At 39.8% G+C, this 22,989-nt stretch overlaps 1 protein-coding gene across 2 annotated transcripts in view; it reads left to right on the forward strand.

Moving 5' to 3' along the window:
* Window positions 1-22,989, forward strand: part of LOC125882065 (cadherin-18) — a 134,273-nt gene that overhangs the window by 65,493 nt on the left and 45,791 nt on the right. For both annotated transcript variants that reach the window (XM_049565702.1, XM_049565703.1), the window contains exons 5-6: window positions 19,052-19,219; window positions 21,114-21,301. In XM_049565702.1, the coding sequence (XP_049421659.1) occupies window positions 19,052-19,219; window positions 21,114-21,301 (356 nt within the window). The remainder of the gene's footprint in view (window positions 1-19,051; window positions 19,220-21,113; window positions 21,302-22,989) is intronic.

Consider the following 22,989-nt stretch of genomic DNA (forward strand, 5'->3'; position numbering starts at 1 on the left):
TTGTATGAATTGATTCATTGCTGTCTGGAACAACTATTGGCCCCTTTGAGACTATACTGCCCATGTAAAACATGAATTCTTTGCTGAATGAGCAACACAAATGAATTGCTGAATATTTTGACTTTACCTCGAGGGAAAAGGCAGTGGGGATTGATGGAGCAATTTCACAGCGGTGTGGTGAGGCAGAAGCAATGCCAATTTTTGAATGAAAATGGGGCTTTCTCATACAACGCCACATTTTTTTTTTTCCCATCAACTATACATTGTTTTAGTTCAAATCTATTTCAGATCATGTTTTGACTGTCGAAATGATTATGCTGCAGTCGTTTTCTTTCAATTTTCTGTATGCAGTGTGCTTTTGGACACATCAGATGGCTCGTTGTGCTTAAGCTGACTCGGCATCTTGTCTGCATTGTAATTCAGCGTGGGGCGTGCAGAGGAGTAGGGAGGTGATCGAAGGCCTAGCCAGCTGCACTCTCTGCGCAGCACTATTCCACCCACACGTATTAATTTATACAAGTCGGCTGTTGTTTTCGCCACTGGCAAACTACCCTCCTCCCTCAAATTAGGACAAGGGACTCCAGCGGTCAGTGGAAAATGTGCACATGGAGGAGGCTGCACTTTGCATGTGATCTTTAATATGCTAAGCCCAAATCTTAAAGCAGTAGTGTTGGCATGCTGCCACATTTGAGCACCACACTGGGGATCTGAAGCTGCTCCTGCATCTGTCTCACAGTGCATTAGCTTGCTTACACCTCCTTATATCCACATGTACCTGGCTCCCACCACGCTTAATCTGCAGAGACACAGCAGGATTAGACACACAATACACACATGCAAACACACACGCACAGACCTCCTCCACCTCTTCCCATTTGACCTTGGTCCAGTGGCCTGATACAACAGTGACAGATATTACAAGACCCATGAGGTAGACTGAAGGATCATTTGAGGACAGAGGGTAATGATAGCATTTGGCCCGCACATATGGTGCTGAAGGAATCCCCAAAGGACCGTCTCAGACTTGACCCAAATTCTCAGCAAGCAACAAAGTGAACAGTTTCACCTGTTTCTTCTACCTGGCGTAGCGGTTTTGATAGCATCATCTCGAATCCAGCAGCGACTGAAATGACAGGCCTGTCCCACTGTTTGGAAATTGCATTAAATGGTAAATTGATCACAGTTAGGGTATATCTCTCTCTTTTCAACCTGAGAAAAGGACAAACGGCTTTTTGAACAGGTTGTCTCGGCAAAGCAATCATAAGCATCAGAATCCGGTTTGTTGACAAGTAGGTTTTCAAATACATGGAATTCCTTGTGGTGTTTTGGCGCATAACAAAAACATAGTATAAAAAAATGAAATCAAACATAGTCAAACATAAATGTAGAACAGAATCAGGCTGTTCTTGCGCACTATTCATTGGTGTACAATGAAAAGGAATGCACCCCAATTTGTACACAACCTACATAATCATGAGCCAGCAAATCATGTGTATTCCACATGATCTGAAAGGCTGCGATCTCGTGAACAGTGCACTGGCGGGAGTAAAGATAAAAGTAATATAATGACCAAAAGTCTGGGCTCAGGAGGCAGGTTGGGGTGTTGAATGTTTCAAACAACACAGGACTGTCCCTCAGTAGACCAGTGTTCTTGTCCTGTTTGAAACCAAGCAAGCTTATTTTCAGTTAGGCTGCCCCCAAGTAAGAATTTTCCTAGTCAGCCAGTAGTCATCATTTAGGGCCATTAGTCAACTAGTCGCCTGCATGTTTGGGTTGAGTTTAAGGTCTGAGAAAGAATAGTATAAGTAACATTGCTACCACTGTGCTACATTACAGAGAAATACAAAACCGTACTGATGAACCTTCATTAATATAGGCTGATATTTTACAAGTTACAAATAACACTGTCAGCAAAGCAGTAATGATTGTGCAAAGTGGCTAATGGGCATGTAGCTACTTACATGTTTCAGATGATACGTCATGTTTGTAGTCGAATAATAGGCGAATGTTTGCCTGCAGAGTTTACATATCAACTTGGGTTCATCCTTCACCTTCTCAAAAATGATCCCACATTTTGGATTTCCCGCCTGACATGTTATTAACTAGCCTGTGTAATAACCGCAGGTACCAGCCCTGTAAATTAATGTGACTCCTGTCTGACTGCTGAGTGTGGCCACTTCCTGTGTCTGTCCTTTCAAATTTAATTTCCACATGGTCCAGCCATATAGGCTTTGATTTATTTTGAGAAGGCGCAGCTCCTAATAGAGTTTCACATTTCGTCGCTGTCCGATGAAAAACACGTATCTCCACTTTTGACGATTTTGACTCTCTACAGGCTTTGATGGACACTTCTGACCCCCAGTTGAAATATGTGTTCAAAAGATGAAGTAATAAAACGTCTTTCCATTGGTCATTTGGATACCCAACGCTAACAGTTGCTAGGGAATATTATGGACTGTAGAAAGTCAAAATCGTCAAAAGTGGAGATACGTGTTTTTCATCAGACAGTGACGATTTGTTTGATTTTTATTTTGTTTGTCGCCAGTCTTGCCAACTAATGACTCTGGTCAACTAACATTTGGTCGGCTATAAGGGGGCAGCCCTAATTTCAAGGCACATACTCACCATGCTTCCTTTCCTGAACCAAACCTATGTAGCTTTACTTGCTTAAGCCTAACCTACATAACTTTACATTAATTACGTAATGTGATTTGTGGGGCACAAATTCATAGGATATCATGAACCGTTGTATATGCATTTTGGTAAGATATCATATGAACTGTTGTATGAGAATATGTTGGTACAGTATATCTTACTTAGACTTACAGTTTTCAGAAGATGCAGTTTGTGCAGAAATGTGAGGTCACACAGTATGAGGTATAAAAAGAAAAATGTTCCTTAATGTAACACATGTAGACAGTGTCTGGGGGCGAGTTAACTTCTTTCCCAGCTCCTGAAACCAGATATCCCATTCAGCTATTTGTAATAGCTGTTAGAATTTGAATACTGTGCATTAAAGTCCCTAATCAAACATCTGTGGGTATGGCTACAATATGCAATTACTTCATAACTGAAATACTGCATGGCTGTATTGCCACTCTATGAGTAAATTAGGGTTGCATCTGTTTATTTTGAAAAACTGTAGGCATGCAGTTTACTTGACAAATAAACTGACATGGTTAGAGCATATTTAAGTTATCTTTTAAAGGCAAAATCAGAATTAAACAGCCCATGATCCTACATCTCATCCTGCTGATCCTGTAGATTCATATCAGTGAGTCTAAGATTAATTTAGGCATCAAATATGATAGACCATGTTCATCAAGACAAGATCTGAAAAATGGCATTATCATAAAATGTTGTGAAACACGTGGCTTTTACATTGTGACAGCTCAACTATGATTTGCAGGTTTATTTGTCAAGCCTCACACCAGAACCTTAACCACCATAACTCAACTAAATATTTGATCAAATCAGAGGCAAATTTTAACAGACATCCTGTATTTCAAAGTCAGATAACTAAGACAGACTTGCTAATAGCTCCATACAAAATAACACTGAGTTCATACTTCTCAACTGACTAATTAACTCAGAGAACAACATTAAGGCAGCTGCTTGTCTCCGCTGGAAATAAGATTCAATCATGGATGTAAAATTGTAATTGATGCATCTATGGCAGTGTCATGCAGCATGCAAACAAGGAGAGATAGGAACTGAGGATTAGATTTCCTTGGCTGAAGAAATAAATGAGCACGACACAGACTTTGTAAATACAGAAATATAGTTGATACAACTGATAATGATGGAAGGCCTGAGGGGGGAAATGTGGGCAGAAGAAAACAAATGTGTCAGCTTTGAGCTGTGTTACAATAATTTGACATTTCCGAATATTGTCTATAGCTTTAGACAGAACTCGCTCAGAACAAAATGACTTAGGGTGCATCTGAAATTAGTGGGGGTGCACTAGTAGCTGCAGTGTCGGCTGGCAACAGCAATAAAATGTAGTGTAGGTGTTACAGGTCTCAAACGTGGTCCCATATGAACATATTATGCAACACAGCTGGAAGACGTTGTAAACAGTAGTAAGTAAATCTAGTGTGTCATTCCTCTTCAGCAACAGTATCCTTTATCTGCATTGGTTGCTCAAAAGCATCATATGTCTAACTCTTAGCCTATATTCCAGGATTTATCCAGTGCCCTTTCTGTATTTCACATTGTAGTTTCACTCACCATGACCACTGCTTTGTCATTACGGCACATTATACAAGCATCCTTCTGGCTTTTATACTTGCACAAGTTTGCTATTGCTGACAACTATTTTTAGCATAGCCTACATAGGAAAATGCATCAGCGCCTGCCAGGGTAATACTTGAGAAGACATTAGCAGGTGAGTCCATCTTATAAACACATTTAACCACAGTTTGAAACTTGTATGAAAAGACTTCAAGCAACCTTAACAAGCTAGTGATATACAGCCTACCAAGAACTCAGCCATTGCTGGGCTTATGAAGCTAAGATTAGCTTAGCTGCTAGGTCCATTCATAAACTAAACATTTTGCCAAAATATTAACAATAGTATTAGTGTCAGTGAGCGTATCTGCTAAAGCGAATTACTGCTAAGGAGAAAATGAGCACATGGACGGCACCTGATTTTTTTTTTTAAATTAAGACTAATTGACTAGTCTAAAAAGAGTAAAACACTCAAAAAACAACCAAAATTTAGCACAATTTATTGTTAAGTATTTGAAACATTGTCCCAAAAAAATATTGTGTGAATTAAGAGCCCTTTGATGTCTTTAATCATAATCTTTAACAACCAAGTCTGATTTTAAATGCCGCTGAAGTATGAGAGACTTTGTATGAATGTGAACATGAACATTCAGGCTCAGCATTAACTTCCTGAAGCTTTTACCTTCAACAAAGTTAAGTGGAAGCATATCTTGCCAGGTCATTGTCGTGATGAGCTGCATTATCTTCTCAGCCCGGGCGGGATCACAGCATCTCCGGATGAACGATGCCCATTTGGGTTGCGTGTGGCTAGCACCGCTACCGTGCAGGTTAACATCCAAAATGCACATGCTGAAAGTGGATGTGCATTGCTCCAGTCGAGTGATTATACACCAGTTTTTTTCTGACACAGCCTACATTGTTTTCATTTTCTAGATCAAAGTAAAGATCAAATCGTGCTGGTTTTGCGAGAAGACATATCTGTTATTTCCCACCGTGCTGTTTTAAAACTCCAGTGTACTCGGGCATTACCGCAGGTAGGATGACTGCTGTCTGACGGCTCTGTAGCACCCACTAGTGGCGGGCTAGTTAAGTACTTGTACGTGAATAAAACACTAATTTGTTTAACCAACTAATATCTCTGGTGCCGACTAGCGAGTTTAATCGTTTAGAAGACTAATTGTCCACATCCCTAATCGTAAGTGAATACAGCATGCTGCTCTTGAGCTTTCAGCTTTATGAGTCAGAATGGCACAATCAAACTCTGGTTCCCAGCACAATGCCACAATGCCACGGCATTGATGTAGGGCGAATTTGACAGTGATGCTCATATGACTAATGCACATGTTATTTATTTACTGTGTGATAATTAGTAATAGTCAATTTCATTGCAGTTTTTTATCACATTTTTACCTGTTTATTATTTAAATTTCAGCTGAGGGTGCAAAACATTAAACTCAGGGTGCAATGTGTGCATTTTTCCTGACAAAACTGTTTGTATGTGCACTAGACAATTTTATAGCTAATAAGATTGTCATCTTCACAATATGACGTGTAATTCCAATGAGAGATTTACATTTCAGTCATACCCACTCCACATGACCAGTAGTGAGTGTGGCCAGCTACTGGCATTGTTGATTTCATAAATGAAAAGTCAACAGTTGATGAAAACTAAAAGTAAAGAGCAAATTTCAAAGTACAGGTGTTGGAGGCAAAACTGTTGCATTCAAATGAAGTAGCTTTCTGCTAAGTCATTATTTTATGACTATTTTCTACGGAACCAACATTCTAGCAACCAGCGTTCACCAGTGTTACAATGAGAATTGAAGAATGAATGATAGATTGATGACTTCAGTGTAGGGTGACCATATTTTGATTTCCAAAAAAGAGGACACTCGGCCGGCCACAACAAAGCCTACTTAAATGATACTCTAAGTTTACTCAAAGATGCCCTATAATTTTAATATATTTAAAATTTATATTAGAAAATTCAGTTATATTACAAAATAATATCTGTCAAAGACAGAAATTCAGATAGGCCCCAATAGGGGACACATACACACACTAGAGTGTGGCGATCCAAGCCCAATGGTACCCGACGGGTGGGGCGGGTTTGGTCAAAAATGTAGCTATAAATTGTATTTGGGCTAGGGTCGGATTCGGTCAGCTTTCAGTGAAAATGTAGCGTAAAAATAAATAAAATCCTATTGTCTGTCCTGTTTATTGCTTGGGCACTGTTATTTACGTGACAACACCTGAACATAACACACACATTGGCTGTTTGTTTCTACCTCTCCCCCCTCTGGAAGTCTCGGACCTCCAGCCGCCCGCCTCCACCTTGATTAAACGCTGAAAATAAAATAAAAGAGGGAGATAGGTTTTTCATATTTTATCTTATTTTGTTTAATTTCTCCCTCTCCTCTCGCTAGAAGCGTCGGACCTCCCGCCTCCCGCTCCCGTCTCAAACACGGAGGTCTCTCTCTCCGCTGAGCACGCCCGTCCTGTTAAATAGCCTGTAACCACTGTGTGACACAAACTCAGTGCTTTGGTCATTAAATAATGTCGGGCTCAGTTCAGGTTCGGACAGAAATATGCTGCCTGTGCCGTGCTCTAACACACATCAGTTGTTAGTTATCATCAGTTTATAAAAACCCCCCGGACGCCCTGGACGCCCCGGACGGGACGTGAAAAGTGGACATGTCCGGGCAAAAGAGGACGTTTGGTCAGCCTACTTCAGTGTATCAAATCAGTCAGAAATCAAATGCTACAGAATAAAGTCTTAAATACAGACCTGCATATGAAGCTCAAAAATGTCACAAAACGCTAACACATTGTTCAAACCTCTCTGCCCATTTGTGGAAATTCAAAATTAGATGGTGTCCATAGCATTTTATGAATCAGAGTGAAATATAATTTAGAGGTGTGTCTAGATTATCCACTTGTTGAGTAGTGAAGGACAGAGACTGCAGGTTTTCATTCCAACAGCACACTATGGCATTGAAGGCCACTGATTATCACACATTCAAAAAGAGTGGAGAGCTTAATCAGTGAAATCACCAGGTGCAGTGTGTGGCGGGAGTGGAAACATCCAGATTCTAATTTCTGTAGCAATTCCTGCACTCCGTTTTTATCTGGAGTCGCTTCAGGTGGATTCAGCAGTTCAGAAGCAAGCCCAGTTTTTAATATTCATCATAAATAAACAGTATTTCATTTACAGTTTCATATAGGATTGATTCAGAGGAATAAGTTCAACATTTAGGGAATACCACTTACTCATTTTGTTGCTAAGAGTTAGCCGAGAAGCTTGATACCACTCTCATGTTTTTATGCTAAATATGAAGCTACAGCCAGCAGACCGTTAGCTTAAACTAGCATAAAGACTGGCAACAAGGGGAAACAGCTAACCTTGCACTGTCCAAAGGTAAAAAATAAAAATCAACCAGCCCTTCAAGAGACAACTAGCATGTTATATCTCATTTGTTTCATCCATACAAAAAACAAATGTGAAAAGAACAAATTGTCGCTGTCCAATGAAAAACACATATCTCCACTTTTGATGATTTTGATTTTCTACACGTTTTGATGGACACTTCTGACACCCAATGGAGATACGTAAATAAAACGTCTTTCCATTGGTCATTTGGATACCCAATGCTAACGGTTGCTAGGGAATATTATGGACACTCCATGCACTGTAGAAAGTCAAAATCGTCAAAAGTGGAGATACGTGTTTTTATCGGACAGCAATGAAATTCAGATTTAAACAATTTCAGAGATGGCTTATTATCTTTCGACAGCTCTCTGTTTACCCTATTTTTAAGCTTAGCTAACCGTTACTCACTGTAGCTTCTTACTGAATGGACCGATGTATGAGTGTATCGATCTTCTCTGCTAACACAAAAGGGAATAAAATGCCAATGTATTCTTTTTGGCCCAGTCACCAGAATAAAATGTATGCATCATACATTTCTCCAAACCACACATTTGTTAGAGATGTACATTTCATACATATCACGTCCACATTTCTAAAGAGACATGGTACAGATTACATGTGAGCTGAATCTTGCATTGGGGGAAGAGGGTAAGATGTACAGAATGACAATTAAGTGAGACGGCTGCCAAGCAACAGACAACATTTTGTTTTAATGAGAGTTTGGGACATTTCTAGCTCTATTTGTAGCAACAAAAGTCGGAATCTTTTAACGAGAGATTGGGACATTTTCAGCCGTGTTTGTTGCAACCAAGCAGGATACTTGTAGGACTCATTTATGCTCAAGGTTGGATATGTAGACTGAGATGGTTGGAGCCTTCTGTCCATACTCTGCAGTCAGCTCATCTGTATGTGTTCTCATTTTCTAAAAGCTTATGGATATGGGCAAAATGGAGCACTACAACTGTGGCGATTGTATAGCAAAGTTCAAGTGAGATACAACCATACAAGATGATGAAGAAATTTAAAAAATGGTGGTATGGGACGAATTAGTAACATGGTGGAAAGAATTCCCTGTCCACATGTCACAATGTGTTTAATGAAAAAGGGAAAAACGCCAGCACTCTCAAATGTCCTTTTGGTAAGTTTAATAAACCAGCTTGGATGGCAGTACCAGTACACAGACGTTTCGACAGAAAGTCTTCCTCTGTGTGTAGCTATGGTTACGGAAGTGGCATTTAAATACGCTCGAAGCAATCAGAGCAGGTGTGTGAAAAACACTTAACACTTCTGCCATAAAATGTAGTACCAACTCACAGGTAAAGAATAAACAAAAAACAATCTTAAGAAAGTATGTCACAGCTAATAGCAGTAAATGCACAGAAAACAGATAAACATATGCATAATATAGTCTGTTCATACAAAAAGGCACTGTGAACAACAGTAAACAATGTGCATAAGGGGGCAGAGTAAGTACCCAATTCTCAATTAACAATCAGATCATAAATGCACAGGAAAAGAATTACATAGAATTATTTATCCTACTATACACTCATGATCTGATCGTTAATTGAGGGACAGCTACTCAATGACTTTTTTGTACTTTATTCTTCTTACTGTGCACTTGTGATCTGATTGTTAATTGAGGGACAGTTACTCAGTGACTTTTTTGTACTTTATTCTTCTTACTGTGCACTTGTGATCTGATTGTTAATTGAGGGACAGTTACTCAGTGACTTTATGCAATTCTTTTCCTGTGCATTCATGATCTGATTGTTAATTGAGAACTTGGGACTTACTCTGCCCCCTTATGCACATACCTTCGCTGTTTTCTGTGCTTTTCTGTATTTGCACTTGAGATCTGATTGGTAATTGAGGGACAGCTACTCAATGACTTTATGTAATTCTTTTCCTGTGCATTTATGATCTGATTGTTAATTGAGAATTGGGTACTTACTCTGCCCCATTGTTGACTGTTGTTCACAGTGCCTTTTTGTATGAACAGAGTATATTATGCATATGTTTCTGTGCATTTACTGCTATTAGCTGTGACATACTTTCTTAAGATTGTTTCCAAGTGTTTTCCACACGAGTGTACTTAAATGCCACTTCCGTAACCATAGCTACACACTGAGGAAGACTTTCTGTCGAAACGTCTGTGTACTGGTACTGCCATCCAAGCTGGTTTATTAAACTTACCAAAAGGACATTTGAGAGTGCTGGCATTTTTCCCTTTGTCACTGTTTTTGGCCGTGCACCTTACAAGTGTATTTATTTTGAGAGTGCTTGCTTTTCCCTACGTGATTTTGAACAATGTGTTTAATGGCCTCACAGACTTTTCTGCCTCCATTAAAAGGTACATTATTATGACCTCCTCCACTGTTGCCTCTTTTTTGTTGAAACTTTTGACTCCACCCTCTAGTGCCATCTATTGGCTGTATCTATGGCATCATAATGGACACACTGATCTATGAGGCCAGTGACATTTACAACATTTGAAACTGACGGAACTATTTTTGTACGTAAATGGAGTAAAAAGAGCCTTAAGCCAAAATATGATGTTCTCTTAAGCCTAACCAATTGTTTTTTGTGCCTTAACTGAACCACAGCATTACAACATGAAATTGAAAATTGAAACATAAAGACACGTTAAGTTTCCACATAAAGGTCAAGTTACAACAAACATGACATTCGTTGTTTGCAGAAATGTAGAATACCGATATTCATTCTGCCGATAGGGTTATCCTTTTACATTTTCAGCGTGTATCATATTGTACAAAGAAACTGGATGGTAACAAAGGTTTGCTGCAGTCAAGGGTTCCAACAATAGCTACAAATCCTGGCAAGGTGTCCTTTAAGAAGGACCCTGGACCCCCTACCTGCTGCTTCTGTTGTGACTGGTCTGGGGATTTTGGTGAATAACAAGAGCGGACACACAAGGACAACGGCGTATTAGACAGACAGACCAAACCTCTATCTGCTCACTGAAAGTAAATCACACAGGATAAGAGTTACAAATGATGCCTGGATGTACATTTGACAGGTTCACTCTGGGAAAGCTCGGTCACTTTTCGTCAGAGTACTCTTAGGACATTAGCTTGTCACATCACCAGACTAGTTAGATTTGCTAAGTGACATGCTAACTGTGTTATGAGCATTCGCTGCAGTGGATTTACTTGATTATATGGTTTGCAAATCTCAAAACTGCAAGCCAGCAGTTTTAATAAGAGCTTTCCATATCTCAGCAAAAGTACATCTTAGACGCTGCATTTATCCTTTTTATAGTCGGGTCATAACTCCTGTCTTTGCCATCACCACTGTGCATCTGTCACTTACCCACAGAGACATCAAGGTTGTTCCTCTTGAGTCTCATAGTCGAATGCACCCCCCCCCCCCCCCAACCCCAACCCCACCTCACATCTGTACACCCTCACACAGGCACGCAAAGACACACCACACTGCAGAACCCCTAAGTCCCTTTTGCATTTTAAATAGGCTAATTTCTCTGCTGATCTGGGACTTGGGAGTGTTCGAGTTTATTGAAGGAGCTGACACAGATCAAAACGTTTTTGTGGTTCATGGATTAAGCCTTACCTCTGGTTAAATCAAAGACAAAGCTGTCACTCTGGCAGTCACTTGTCGTGTAGTCCAACCAATTATTTTTAATCAGATTTATGACCCGATACATAAACAGAGAAATCTTTGTAGAGTCAAAAGAAGAGACCCACTTTTATGATTTCTATGATTTTTATGGCTGCTTTTGTTGGTGCTATCTACCTTTTCTCAAGCAGTGCTGTAAGAGTGCAGACACACAGGGATAACATCGTATTGGATGAGCCAAAAACCAAGATTCCTGAAGCTGGAGATTGAAGAGCGCTTTAGTAATCTCCTATAATCCTTTTTGTTCACCCAGGAGATTGTCCTCCTTTAGAAGTTTCCAGCCAGACAAAGAGGTGGATAGTGTGATGGTATCAACTCTAATAGACTGGGGAGGTTGAGGAAAAGGCTAACCACCTCACTGTGTCAAATGGGCCCAGGTTCAAGGAAGTCAGCTCTTTCTCAATTATTTTCTAAATTAACTGACGAGCTCCATAGAGATTTCGCTGAGACTATCTGAGGTATTACGGCTCAGCAATGGTCGGGAAGGGGAGTTCAGGGGTGCGATCCGCATGTCAAAGTACTGACATACCTTTCAGATACTTGCACTTTCCCCAAGAATACCCTTGTGGCCTTTTTCTGTATTGTTAAAGAATTTCATTCAAGAAGGAATGCAGTTCAGAGACTGTACATTTTTAATGTAGCTGTATGGTGTCACCTATGAATTTGTTTCCACGCATTCCTATGTGGTCATGAATCTCTCTTCCCGTTGAGTGTTTTCTTTGTTTTTGAATAGTCTGAGCCAGCAGCACTTGTCGTTTGATTGCTTGACGCCAATGATTGACAGCAGGTCATCCTAACTGCTGTGGACAACAGTGGAATTTTCAATGCCGAAAAGAAGAAAACCTCATACTTTCAGTGTGTGCCCATTGTTCCTAAACCCGCTGCCGTGAAATATTGCTCGGGAGCGATGCGCCTTCATGAGTAAAGGGGTAATAAGAGACTTGAAAGGTCAGATCGTCTGTCTTGGTGTTGTTTTAATGGAAAGTGTGGCCACTTGCCAAGGTCTGTGTGTCTCAAGGACCCCAGGTTAAGTAATGCTAAGACTCCAGTTAATAACAAAGGACTTCAAATAGAGTTTGCAGAGCCTGCATCATTACAGGGAAATGGCTGCAAGCACTTTGATTAGTTTAGAAACCAAGAAAAGTATCAGATCCATGCTGAGACCTGACATTTGAAAAGAACAACAGTATACTTCTTGGGAATGTTTTATTACACATATAGAATTGGGAAATGGAATTTCTCCATGGGAACATAAAAGACAGGCATTGTATATTTTTTGCCCAGTTTTGCAAGGGTATAGAATTTTGAAGGGATGGTAGAATATCCAGCAACTACTGAAATATCCCTAGCAATAATTTGATCCAAAAAATGTAAAATGTAACCACCAATTTCCATCAGTGTCTCGTCAGTTGCACACAAATGGTTAACAGATCTCAGTCCCTAGTATGAGTCCTGCCTCCATAACCAAATAACACTGATAGAAAATATTGCCGTTTCGTGCTTAAGTGTGAAAGGCTGTAGTTACATCTACCTCTGTCAACTGGATGTGCTCTGACAGGTCTAATTATGCATGTGCTCCCCACTTAAAAGCTGAGGACAATATGCCGCATAATGGCAAGATAAATACCTGATTAGGAGTGCTCGCAGCTTAGTTTTGGTCTTCCATCTCTGATGAAGAACAGCGCACAGCCATTTTAACTCTCATCCAGAGAGTCCTAAACAGGGTAATATATCTAGCATAATGCACAGCAGACAATAGGGCCCCAAGAATAATATGACTTTATTCTAATTTGATTACAAGTTTATTCTTGTAATATTGCAGCTTTTGCGATGTGTTTTGATTTTGAAAGTTTTGGAGCATGAGCATAAATTTTGTTGAACCACATGCACTGTTAAAGTCCAGAGGTTTGTAAATGGATTAGAATGAATTTATGTTTCACTGCCTGAATAGGTGCCCCATGCACATTTAAAGAGGTTACTTTCCCAAACAAAAGAGGATGGGATGGTACGCAATGCCAACATGCACAGTGACTTAGCAGGGATAACATTAAATTGGAAAAGTTGACCTACATGATAATAAATATTTGAAAGCAATCCAGACTGCCTGAGAGCCATACTGCATTATAATGTATTATATTTTCATATTATTAATTGTCACCTGCTGCCTGACTTTTGTGTTTTCCTTGACATTATGACATTTACACCATAAATTGGTGCATTAAAAAAATCACCAGAATGCAGGAAATGTAGCGTCTGTGTCATTGGAGCACAAGCAGTCAAAGCACAAAAAAACAGGTTTAAAGTTAAAAAAAGGTGGGTTTATTTTCCCCAGAAATAAATTTTACAAAGTAAATGACTGAAGATAACAGAGTTGGAGTTATAGGGCCCTTAAAAGAGGTCAACAAAACAACTCTACTGAAAAATAAGACTAACAAAACTTAAAGCTCCAGTAGGCAACATTGTTTTGGTATAATTGAGTAAAAATTTTAATAATATCCAGTAAGCATAATGTAAATCAAGTGGTCTGAGACAAACAATAGGTTTCTGCACCTCACCATGGCTCTGTGTTCAGCCTCTAAAGAATCAGTATCGTGCCAATGTGCATCAACTAATCAAAGGTCAGCTCAGACCACTGCGTTCCTATTGGCTGTTCTACTGCATATGCGCGTTCCCGTGCCGCCGGCAGAAGCGGAGGGTGATCGGCAATGGCGAACAGTGCACCAGGTAAAATAGCTATTCCAGCATTGGCTACAACTGCCTACACAGCTAAACAACCTAAAAAAAGAAGACACAACTCGGAGGGGAAGGGTGAGGTAGGGCCGGGCCCGGCCAGAGGGCTCGAGGGTCGGCCGTGGGAGTGGAGCCGAGAGAGCCAAGCCTCGGGGGTATGTGCGGGTCCGCGAGGGAAGGATGGGTAGGGCTGCTGCATGGAGAGGGAGAGCGAGGCTCGGGAGTAGGTGCGGGGCCGTGAGGGAGGGATGGGGAGGGCTGCTGCGCGGTGAGGGAGAGCCGTGGCTCCCAGAGAGGGAGAAATAGAACCAAGTAAGATAAAATACTTGCATGCTCATTTGGTAGGAGGGGCTCAGGGCAGAGACGAACGAAACCTAACTCAGATGAGACTCAAAAATCAACCGTTTTCAGGATTTCTACCTACTGCAGCTTTAAAGTTAACTCAACAAACAGACCTAACTGAATGAGACAATGGGGCAACATATATACTGGCTGATCAGACCACATTAAACACAAAAGGAGAGAACTTACATAGACAATACCTGAGACTAACACAAAGAAACCCCTTACCCACTCCCATTATGTCATAGCTCTTGGTGCAGTCTTTGGGATGGCCTTAAAACCAGGCTCCACCCTCAGCCTCATCTTGGGCCCAACCCCAACCAGGAAGTGGTGTCGGGTAACTCAGACAAAGAAAACAAAGTTAATAACTTACAAAAGCAAACAGCAAAATTATGAAACAATGTAAAATAGTAAATATGTGCACTTTATCGAGAAAACAGTGTGTCCTCAAAGTGCTAATAAGTTGTAAATTAAACAAACTGGTCTATGTATTTTAAGTGACTGCAGATTAAAGGTAACTGAACAATGGTGTTGGTGAGTATGGGAATCATTCAAACTTTTGTGTGGCTGTGGGCACGGCCATCACAGTCTGACACTCAAAATTTACCGGGGAACGACCCCCAGCTTTGCATATGTCCCCACAGATGTTGAAAAGAAACATTTGCTCTTGCAGTTTTGTAAGGTAAAATCAAAATCTTTGTGAGTGTTTACAGAGAATATTTTAGGTTTGCATGAAGAGTCAGCAACCAATGATTGAAATTGTGTTTGTATATAAATGCACAATTTAAACCTCTTTTGTTTGGTCTGTTATGAAGAAAATGCATTTATTGTTTTATTTTCTTGCCACAAGATCCCGGATATGCCAGAGTATTTGTAGAGTGGACACATACTGACTTCTAAGATTCTCTGAGATAGCAGAGAATCCCAGTAGTCCCAGTATAAACAGTTGTGTTCATGTGGATGTAACCCGTAGTTCTGGCATTTCCAACAGGAAGGGCAGCATGTTAATCTGCCCTGCAGACTCAGTCAGAGTTCAAACAGAGCGCAGTCTGTCACTGTCTGATGCGTTCTGCCTTTCAAATGCTAAGCAAAGTATAATTCACCACCATCTCACAGGTCACTCGACTCCTTTTTAATTAGGCTAATCATTCAACTAGAACTACAGTTACAATGTGTAACCACTATTATTACTTTTAAATGAAGAACTAATTATAATATTGAACAATTAAATGAATACATGAAGAGCGGAGGGAACAAAATGCAAATGCAGCTGTTTTAAAGTATTTTTTTATTTTGTGTCAGAGAAGACTCTACCTGGCAGTCAAACTAAATTTATTTGCTTTGATGTCCCCTGGAATAAAGCCCTGAAACACATTAGTGTCTGTCTAGCTCGCTGCCCCACTTAACGGTTGTTCTTTTGCAAGCAGAACTAATACACATGAAATGACACCACATGAGCAATAGACACTATCAGAGCTGGTACATAAAACAGACTGAATCACTGGAATATGCTTGAAAGTACCTGACAAAAAAAAAACAAAAACAAAAAAAACAAGTTTAGCTTGTGTCCAACGAGTAGCGTTTTGTGTTGCCGCAAAGGGGAATTTAAGGACACACAGTACACTGACATTTTACAGTGAAAAACTCTTTTTTTAACCAGTCAACTGATTCTGTCTTTTTATTGAAAAAGTCTAGAAGCATCAGCCACTAGAGAAATATGAACAAGAGGAATCAATAGGTTAGAGTTTATTCACACCACTGTGGATACAGAGACTCTTTTCAGAACTCATTCATAGAAACTTCATCACCATGTCAAGTTTATTTTTTTAAAGGTTACATTGTGGAGATTGCAAAACCATCTGACATGGGGTCAACTCTCAAATGCAATTTTCAACAGAACACTGACTTACTGTGCAAAAACTGCTGCTCTTATAACTGTTCTTTTATTTTAATTGCCTACGATAGTTATATCAGTACTCCATTCAGGTTTATCATGGCATTTATGATATAAGTTCCTTTGTTGTTGATTTACTGCTGATGAGTCCAAGTTCCCAGGTAGTCTTTAGGCCCTCAGCCACAGCTCAGTGTGACAGATGATGTGTAACCTAAGATTCCCTGGCTCTTAATACTGTTGGCTGCCGTGCTCCTTGACCCACTTTTAATGATTATTCTGCCTTGGGCGAGTGGATTAGTTTCTGTCTATAGAGTCTTGAAAGAAGAAAGAGGGAAATGACCTATTGTAGCTTTTAACACAGCTATAGATGGCTCTTTTGGTAATTCAGGGAATCATACAAGTTCATTAATTCATTCCAAAATGATACTCTGTAAATTCAAGCTGTTACTGTTTAAATTGAAAACTGAATATGAGGCTCTGAAATTGACTTTTTTCACTATCTGCCAGTGTGGTAGGCATTTTTCATTTTTTTTTTTTCTTAATCTGCCACTTTTAAAATCTAGATGATTTAAACATCATTTAATTTAAAGAATGATGTTATTCAATGTCAGTTATGGCCTGTGTATAAAGCTCATGTTTTTATCGATGGGTGTTGATTAGAATTCATTGAGCCTTGACTGTCAATCAAAAAGAAAAAAGTGCTACCGCCAATGACGTGTGCAGTTACGACATGTTTCATGCCTTTTCTCTGTCTCCCAAATTGACGGATGGCCTGACAATTTTACACACCACTGCCAACACCCACATTTGATAACAGTATTTGGTAGAAATGAACATTTACTTGGTCAGGTAACAATGTTCTTCAAATGCATTTTAAGAAATGTAGATCAGCTCTGCATGCACAATGTTAAATAAACGACTTAAATTGGCTTTAAATCCAGTTAAATAGATCGTGGACTTGGACTTCTATGGCACCTCCAAGTGCTTAGACACTACTTGTCACATTCATCCATTTACACACATATTCATTCACTGGTGGCCAAGGCTACAAGGTGTACACAAGGTACCATCTGTTGTTTAGTTTAAACATTCACACCCACTCTACCTTCTGAGCCACAGCTGCCCCACAGTTAACATATATAATTTCTGGTCAACTCATTTTTAGGGAACTTGAAAGACCATGACCATGATCAGATTTGGTCTTTCAGCTTTAATTTGTATAGATGGTTTCTTTGTCTTAAAAACAACAATTAAAGTTACTCTAAGTTTGCCAGCAAGCTGTGATATTAATCTGTTGCTACAAGGGCAGATAATGTACCAGGGCCTTTTTTAAAGAGCAGAAAGAATGAACCAAAGTCACAAAGCATTAACAGCCCAGGATTTACTGTTAGCTTGTTAGCTAGTTAGCTTAAGTGTCTCAACCTCCTGACAACAGAAAGATGGCTGTGACAGCACCTGCATAATGTGATGTACTCAAGCAATATTTTCTTGTGAGGCTGACTTTGAAAATAATTGCTAGAGTCAGAAAGGAGGGCCTTATACCACTTGTGGATGAAGTGATAGTGAGAATTATGTTTTGCCTGCCAAAACAAAGTAAATATACGTCCATCAGCCATTTTTTTGAACAGGACTGATTGCAGTTAATTACATTTATTTTGATTCCCAGAGTAGAATGAAAGTAAGAAGTGGAACTGGAGTGAAAACATATTACGAAGAAACCAAATTTGAAGTAAGGCCATAAACCACTCCAAAATAATGTTTTCACCTGGCTGTAGTGATGCTAGTGATGCCTTGATACATTCTCTAAAGCCATCTTATCGAATGACGCCTGCTGCTGCGATTTCCACTCACAACATGAAGCAACAGCAGTCCATTTACCGCCATGATCAACACCATTCCATTTGCTCCCAGGTCTCACTGCCCCCGGTCAGCTGTTGTGTATTATTGCAGGGTTCACAAGTTCACAAGAACACAAGTTCAATGTTTGCCAGAGGGTCTTGTCTCATGGGGAGAAGCAAGATTTACAATAAACACTGATGTAACTGGTAGAACATATTAAATCAGGCTCCATGTGGTGATGTGGTTTCAGGACCTTAGATGGCGAATTAACCCTCCAGCACCGATATAGACACACACAAGAACTAACAGAGACAAACAGACATATTAAAACTGCACACACAAAGACACACACACAGACAAATATGTGTGCAAGACATGCAGCTATTATATTCTATAAATCACCTACATAAAAAAAAAAAAAGTACTCTCTGGGTTTCTGGCTCGCTACTTTGTGGCAATTTACCTGTGTACAGTTTTTCTGTAGTGGGTAGAGGTGCAGTCATATATCACTGAGTTAGCATAGTGAAAGTTCATGGTTGTGTTTCCTGTGTTATTGTAGTAATAAATGTGATTGAGGGGGTGCCTGAGAAAGTTGCATCCTGCCCCGATCCAAGGTTGCATAGTCATTTCAGATATAATGAAAAGTGAGGAAAGGCTAACCTTGACAATGTGAGACCAGGAGAATCAAAGATGAAAGAAGCACAGTTCAGTCTAAAGAAAAGTGTAAAACGGTGCTGTAAGAGAAACTGGAAAAGGCTTTGGTGTGAAAAAGATAAGAAGTATCACAGTAACATTTTGTCAACATGACCAATTTCTGGTCTGTTTGTGTAGTGTTTCTATCCTCAAAATACCAAACCATATATTTTACTTGATTAGTTGCTTGTTTGAATATTTGAGCCCCAATACTTTGTTTTTCTCCATCCATGCAGGAATCATCAGGACTGCCTTATCTGACATGGACCGGGAAGCCCGAGAACACTACACCGTTGTTATCCAAGCCAAAGACATGGCAGGCCAGGTCGGAGGCCTCTCCGGCTCTACCACTATCAACATCACCCTGACAGACGTCAACGACAACCCGCCCATGTTTCCCCAAAGTGTGTATACATTATAACCTGAAAACAGCAGTCCAGCTGACAAAGTACAGGCCTAAAAGTCCACTGTGTGAGATTTATGGGGACTTAGTGGCATGTAGTGGTTAGGCTTGCAGATTGCAACCAGTTGAAACTTCTCCCTGATAGAATTCCTTTAGTGTCCATTATTTAGTGGGTTTTCACTACTTATCCACAGAGGTCTCCTCCTCTCCCAAAGAAAAGGTTCAGGTGATTAAAAGAGGTAAAATGATTTGCCACTAGCCCAACACCTGCTAATTTATTTTCTCTGATAACTTAAGATCATCAGGTTTTTACCGGGAGTCAAATCATCCACAGATGTGTCTTTCTCTTTGAAGCAAATGGACCCAGTATTAAACTGCTAAAATTAAGCAGTTTCACGTTAAAAAAATCTGCCATCTTTGTAGAGTCGCTGCTAACTACGGTGACACAAAAATGCAAACCACCCTTTCTAAAGCCAGTGTTTGGTTTGTCCATTGTCCACTGTAGAAACATGGCAATACAACATGGCAATCTCCGTAAACAAGACCCGTTCCATATGTACATATAAACAGCTCATTCTGAAGTAACAAAAACAAAACTATTCTCATGTTCAGGTGATTATACACTAAAGAAAACATACTGATCATAATATATTCCATTTCTGCTAATATTTCCCCCTAGATCCCACACACTGGACCTTTGCATAAACTCTTTTGCTGAACAATCAGTAAGAAACAATAGTTAAATGAATAATAATTGGGTTGGGAAGACACCAGAATCTCTTTTGCCATAACCCTTTATTTGATAACTCTTTAACTTGGGAAAATTTTTAGCATTTTTGCTCATTAACTAGCCAGGGGGCTAATTTAACAAAAATAATCTATCATTATTATGTTACTACCACAAACCTGGATACAGAACTTACATGGTTTGTATTAAACAGCCAAGCTGTGGCTTGAAAGCTGATGCGCTGTTCTCATCCATTTTAGCCTTGAGCAGAAGACCTCCACCTAATGCCTGAGGCAGTTCCATACCTGAAAAGCATTTTTAAAAAGAGTTCTGTACTGTATTTTCCTCCTGGAAGGGGAAAGATAGCAAGTAGCTGTAAGAGGTGCTATTTTTATAATCATTCACACTGTAGAGCAAATGTCCTAGTACTTCTACTAATGAAAGGCCAGCAGGTTATTATTTAAATGTATGTTTTTGCTGCTTCCACAAAAAGAGGAAATATTCCAGTATATGCAGAGAAACAAAACATTATACGTTTTTTTCTAGAATGCAATAATTAACCATTTATCAATCTTGGAAGGTTTAGAGAGCAAATCATGGATTGTTGAGGCTTCAGTTCGTAGACCTATTCAGCATTGCTTACTATGATGTATTATACTTCATTATTGTGTGACTCAGTAGTCTAATATTGCAGTTAAATTTTCCATAATTAGCTAAATTAGACCAGCATTCATCAAAAACCCTCTGTTTTGCACTCTGAATTTCCTCCATTTTAATGATAGATTCAAGTAATGATAAAGTTGTGATTCCTTGTCTTTGAAAGTGCCTCATCAAGCACAATCCCCCACGGCTCGGAGTTTTTCATTTTGTGCTGCATTGAAAAACTGTTTCAAAACCCTCACCAACATTGTCTGCATAATCGCCTGCCTCAGTTTGATCTGGTTCATTGCGGTGCTATGAAGCTCAGTTTAGCATTTAATGTCAACTGAGGCACTCCAGAGTATCTTTAATGACATTCCCTAAGGAAAGAGTGGTGATGGTATCAAATTGCTTAGCTAAGCCCTTTTAGGGGAACATTTAGCAGATTTGGGGCAGGTCGGCCTCTGTTTAAAACTGTCGATGACTGTTTGATGTCACTAAGTGGGTACACATCAATGTCCATCCACAGAAAATTACCAGCTGTACGTCCCTGAATCAGCTCAAGTAGGGAAACCGGTGGGGAAGATCAAAGCCAATGATGAGGACCTTGGCGTCAATGCGGACATCAAGTACAGCATCATTAACTCAGAAGGGGCCAACACGTTCTCCATTTCCACAGACAGGGACACGAGAGAGGGGATCATCAGCCTCAAAAAGGTAAGAGCATGCGGTCTACAGGACAGAAATGTGATTTCAAAGACTAGCCATGTGTATCAGTCTCTGATTGGACACTGACTTAAAGGTGTACCATGGAGAGTTTTGACCACAAGTGGTGCTACAAAGGAGCTTCTCATGTTGTTTGTATCAGATAATTAGCCAGCATATGAGGACAGTCTTGCATGCATTTACAGTTTTGCCAACTGCAGATGGTGGTGACAGTTCGTAGGTGTAATGCGCTTTAAAAGGTAGCAATGCTGCAATAAAAGAGTAGAAGAAGAATACCAGCTTATGTGCACTGTTCCAAAAGTCCCAAATAATTCAATATGAATAGGCTTTGTTAGGGTATAAAGTAGGAAATGCATTTAATATATAGGTCGAAGACGCTTACAATTTTATAGTAATGCTCAGTTTAAATGAACCCATTTTGTTTACAATGAAAACTCCACAGGATTCTAACTGTCTATATGCAGTTAAACAAATCATGCGGTGAAATTAGATTTCTTGACAACAAACATGACATTAAAGTGAGTGCTCTCAGGCAACTAATTTACCCTATAATTACATCTGATTTAGTTTTGTAAATACTGGCCTATATTTATTTCATTTATGACACTGGTTCAGATAAGCAAAGACAGTCTTAAAGGGACAGCTCACCCCCAAATCAAATAACACATTTTTGCTCTTACCTGTAGTGCTGTTGCTCAGTCTAGAATGTTTTGGTGTGAGTTGTTGAGTGTTGAAGATTTCAGCTGCAGAGATGTCTGCTTTCTCCCCAGTATAATGGAACTAGATGGCACTCAGCTTTTAGTGCTCAAAGGGCCAACAACTGAAATTTGAAAAACTCACCAGCGATGTCTCTTTCAAGAAATCATGACCCAGTTACTCAAGATAATCCACAGACCTTGTTGTGAGCAGTGTCATTTAGGAACTATTTTCTTTCTACTGAACTACACCCACCAACCATATCACTGTACAGAAGGAAGCGTGCAACTACTGCTAGCTCACTGAGCTGGCTAACATTACAGGTTAGCCGAAAAGGACACCATGACTGTTTACATCTTGGACTGTCACAAGTAGTGCCGGAGATTCTATTTGACCTATGGCTAAGCCACGCCCCCCTCCACTCACTCAGACAAACTATCAACATTCAGTGACTGGCGCTATGGCAGGTGTCACAGTACACGGCATTTCGCAGGAGGGAATTGATGATTTTTGGAGACATAACGATCAGATGTCATTGAGAAGTAACCAAAAGGGCCTAAACTACGCATTGGAGGGATGTATTCATCATTTTATTGTTGAGAAGGTCGATGAAAAGCTTGAATTACAAGCCAACATTTACAGGTCTCAGTGTACACTTGTGAACCCCATCTCGTTGCTGTCGCCATCAAAGACAGTAAGTGAAAGTGCCACTGAAGTTAAGATTTTTGGCTCAGAATATGAGAAAAGGATAACTGCCTTTTTACCATCTTTACCAAGATTGTCTCTCCGTTAGTTTGGTGCTACAGTATTTACATTGAATCATTCAGCATAACGTTTGCCAACCTTTGTTATCTCTGCCATTACAGATAAGTTAATGAAGCTAAGCTCCAGAAGTTAACGTTAGCTTAACTAGAGCCCTTTGGACAACAGCTAACAATGATGTACGATCACCAAAGTGCAAAAACTAGAACAAAATAGGCTAA

Source organism: Epinephelus fuscoguttatus, linkage group LG21 (genome assembly GCF_011397635.1).
Source record: "Epinephelus fuscoguttatus linkage group LG21, E.fuscoguttatus.final_Chr_v1".
Classification (NCBI taxonomy): domain Eukaryota; kingdom Metazoa; phylum Chordata; class Actinopteri; order Perciformes; family Serranidae; genus Epinephelus; species Epinephelus fuscoguttatus.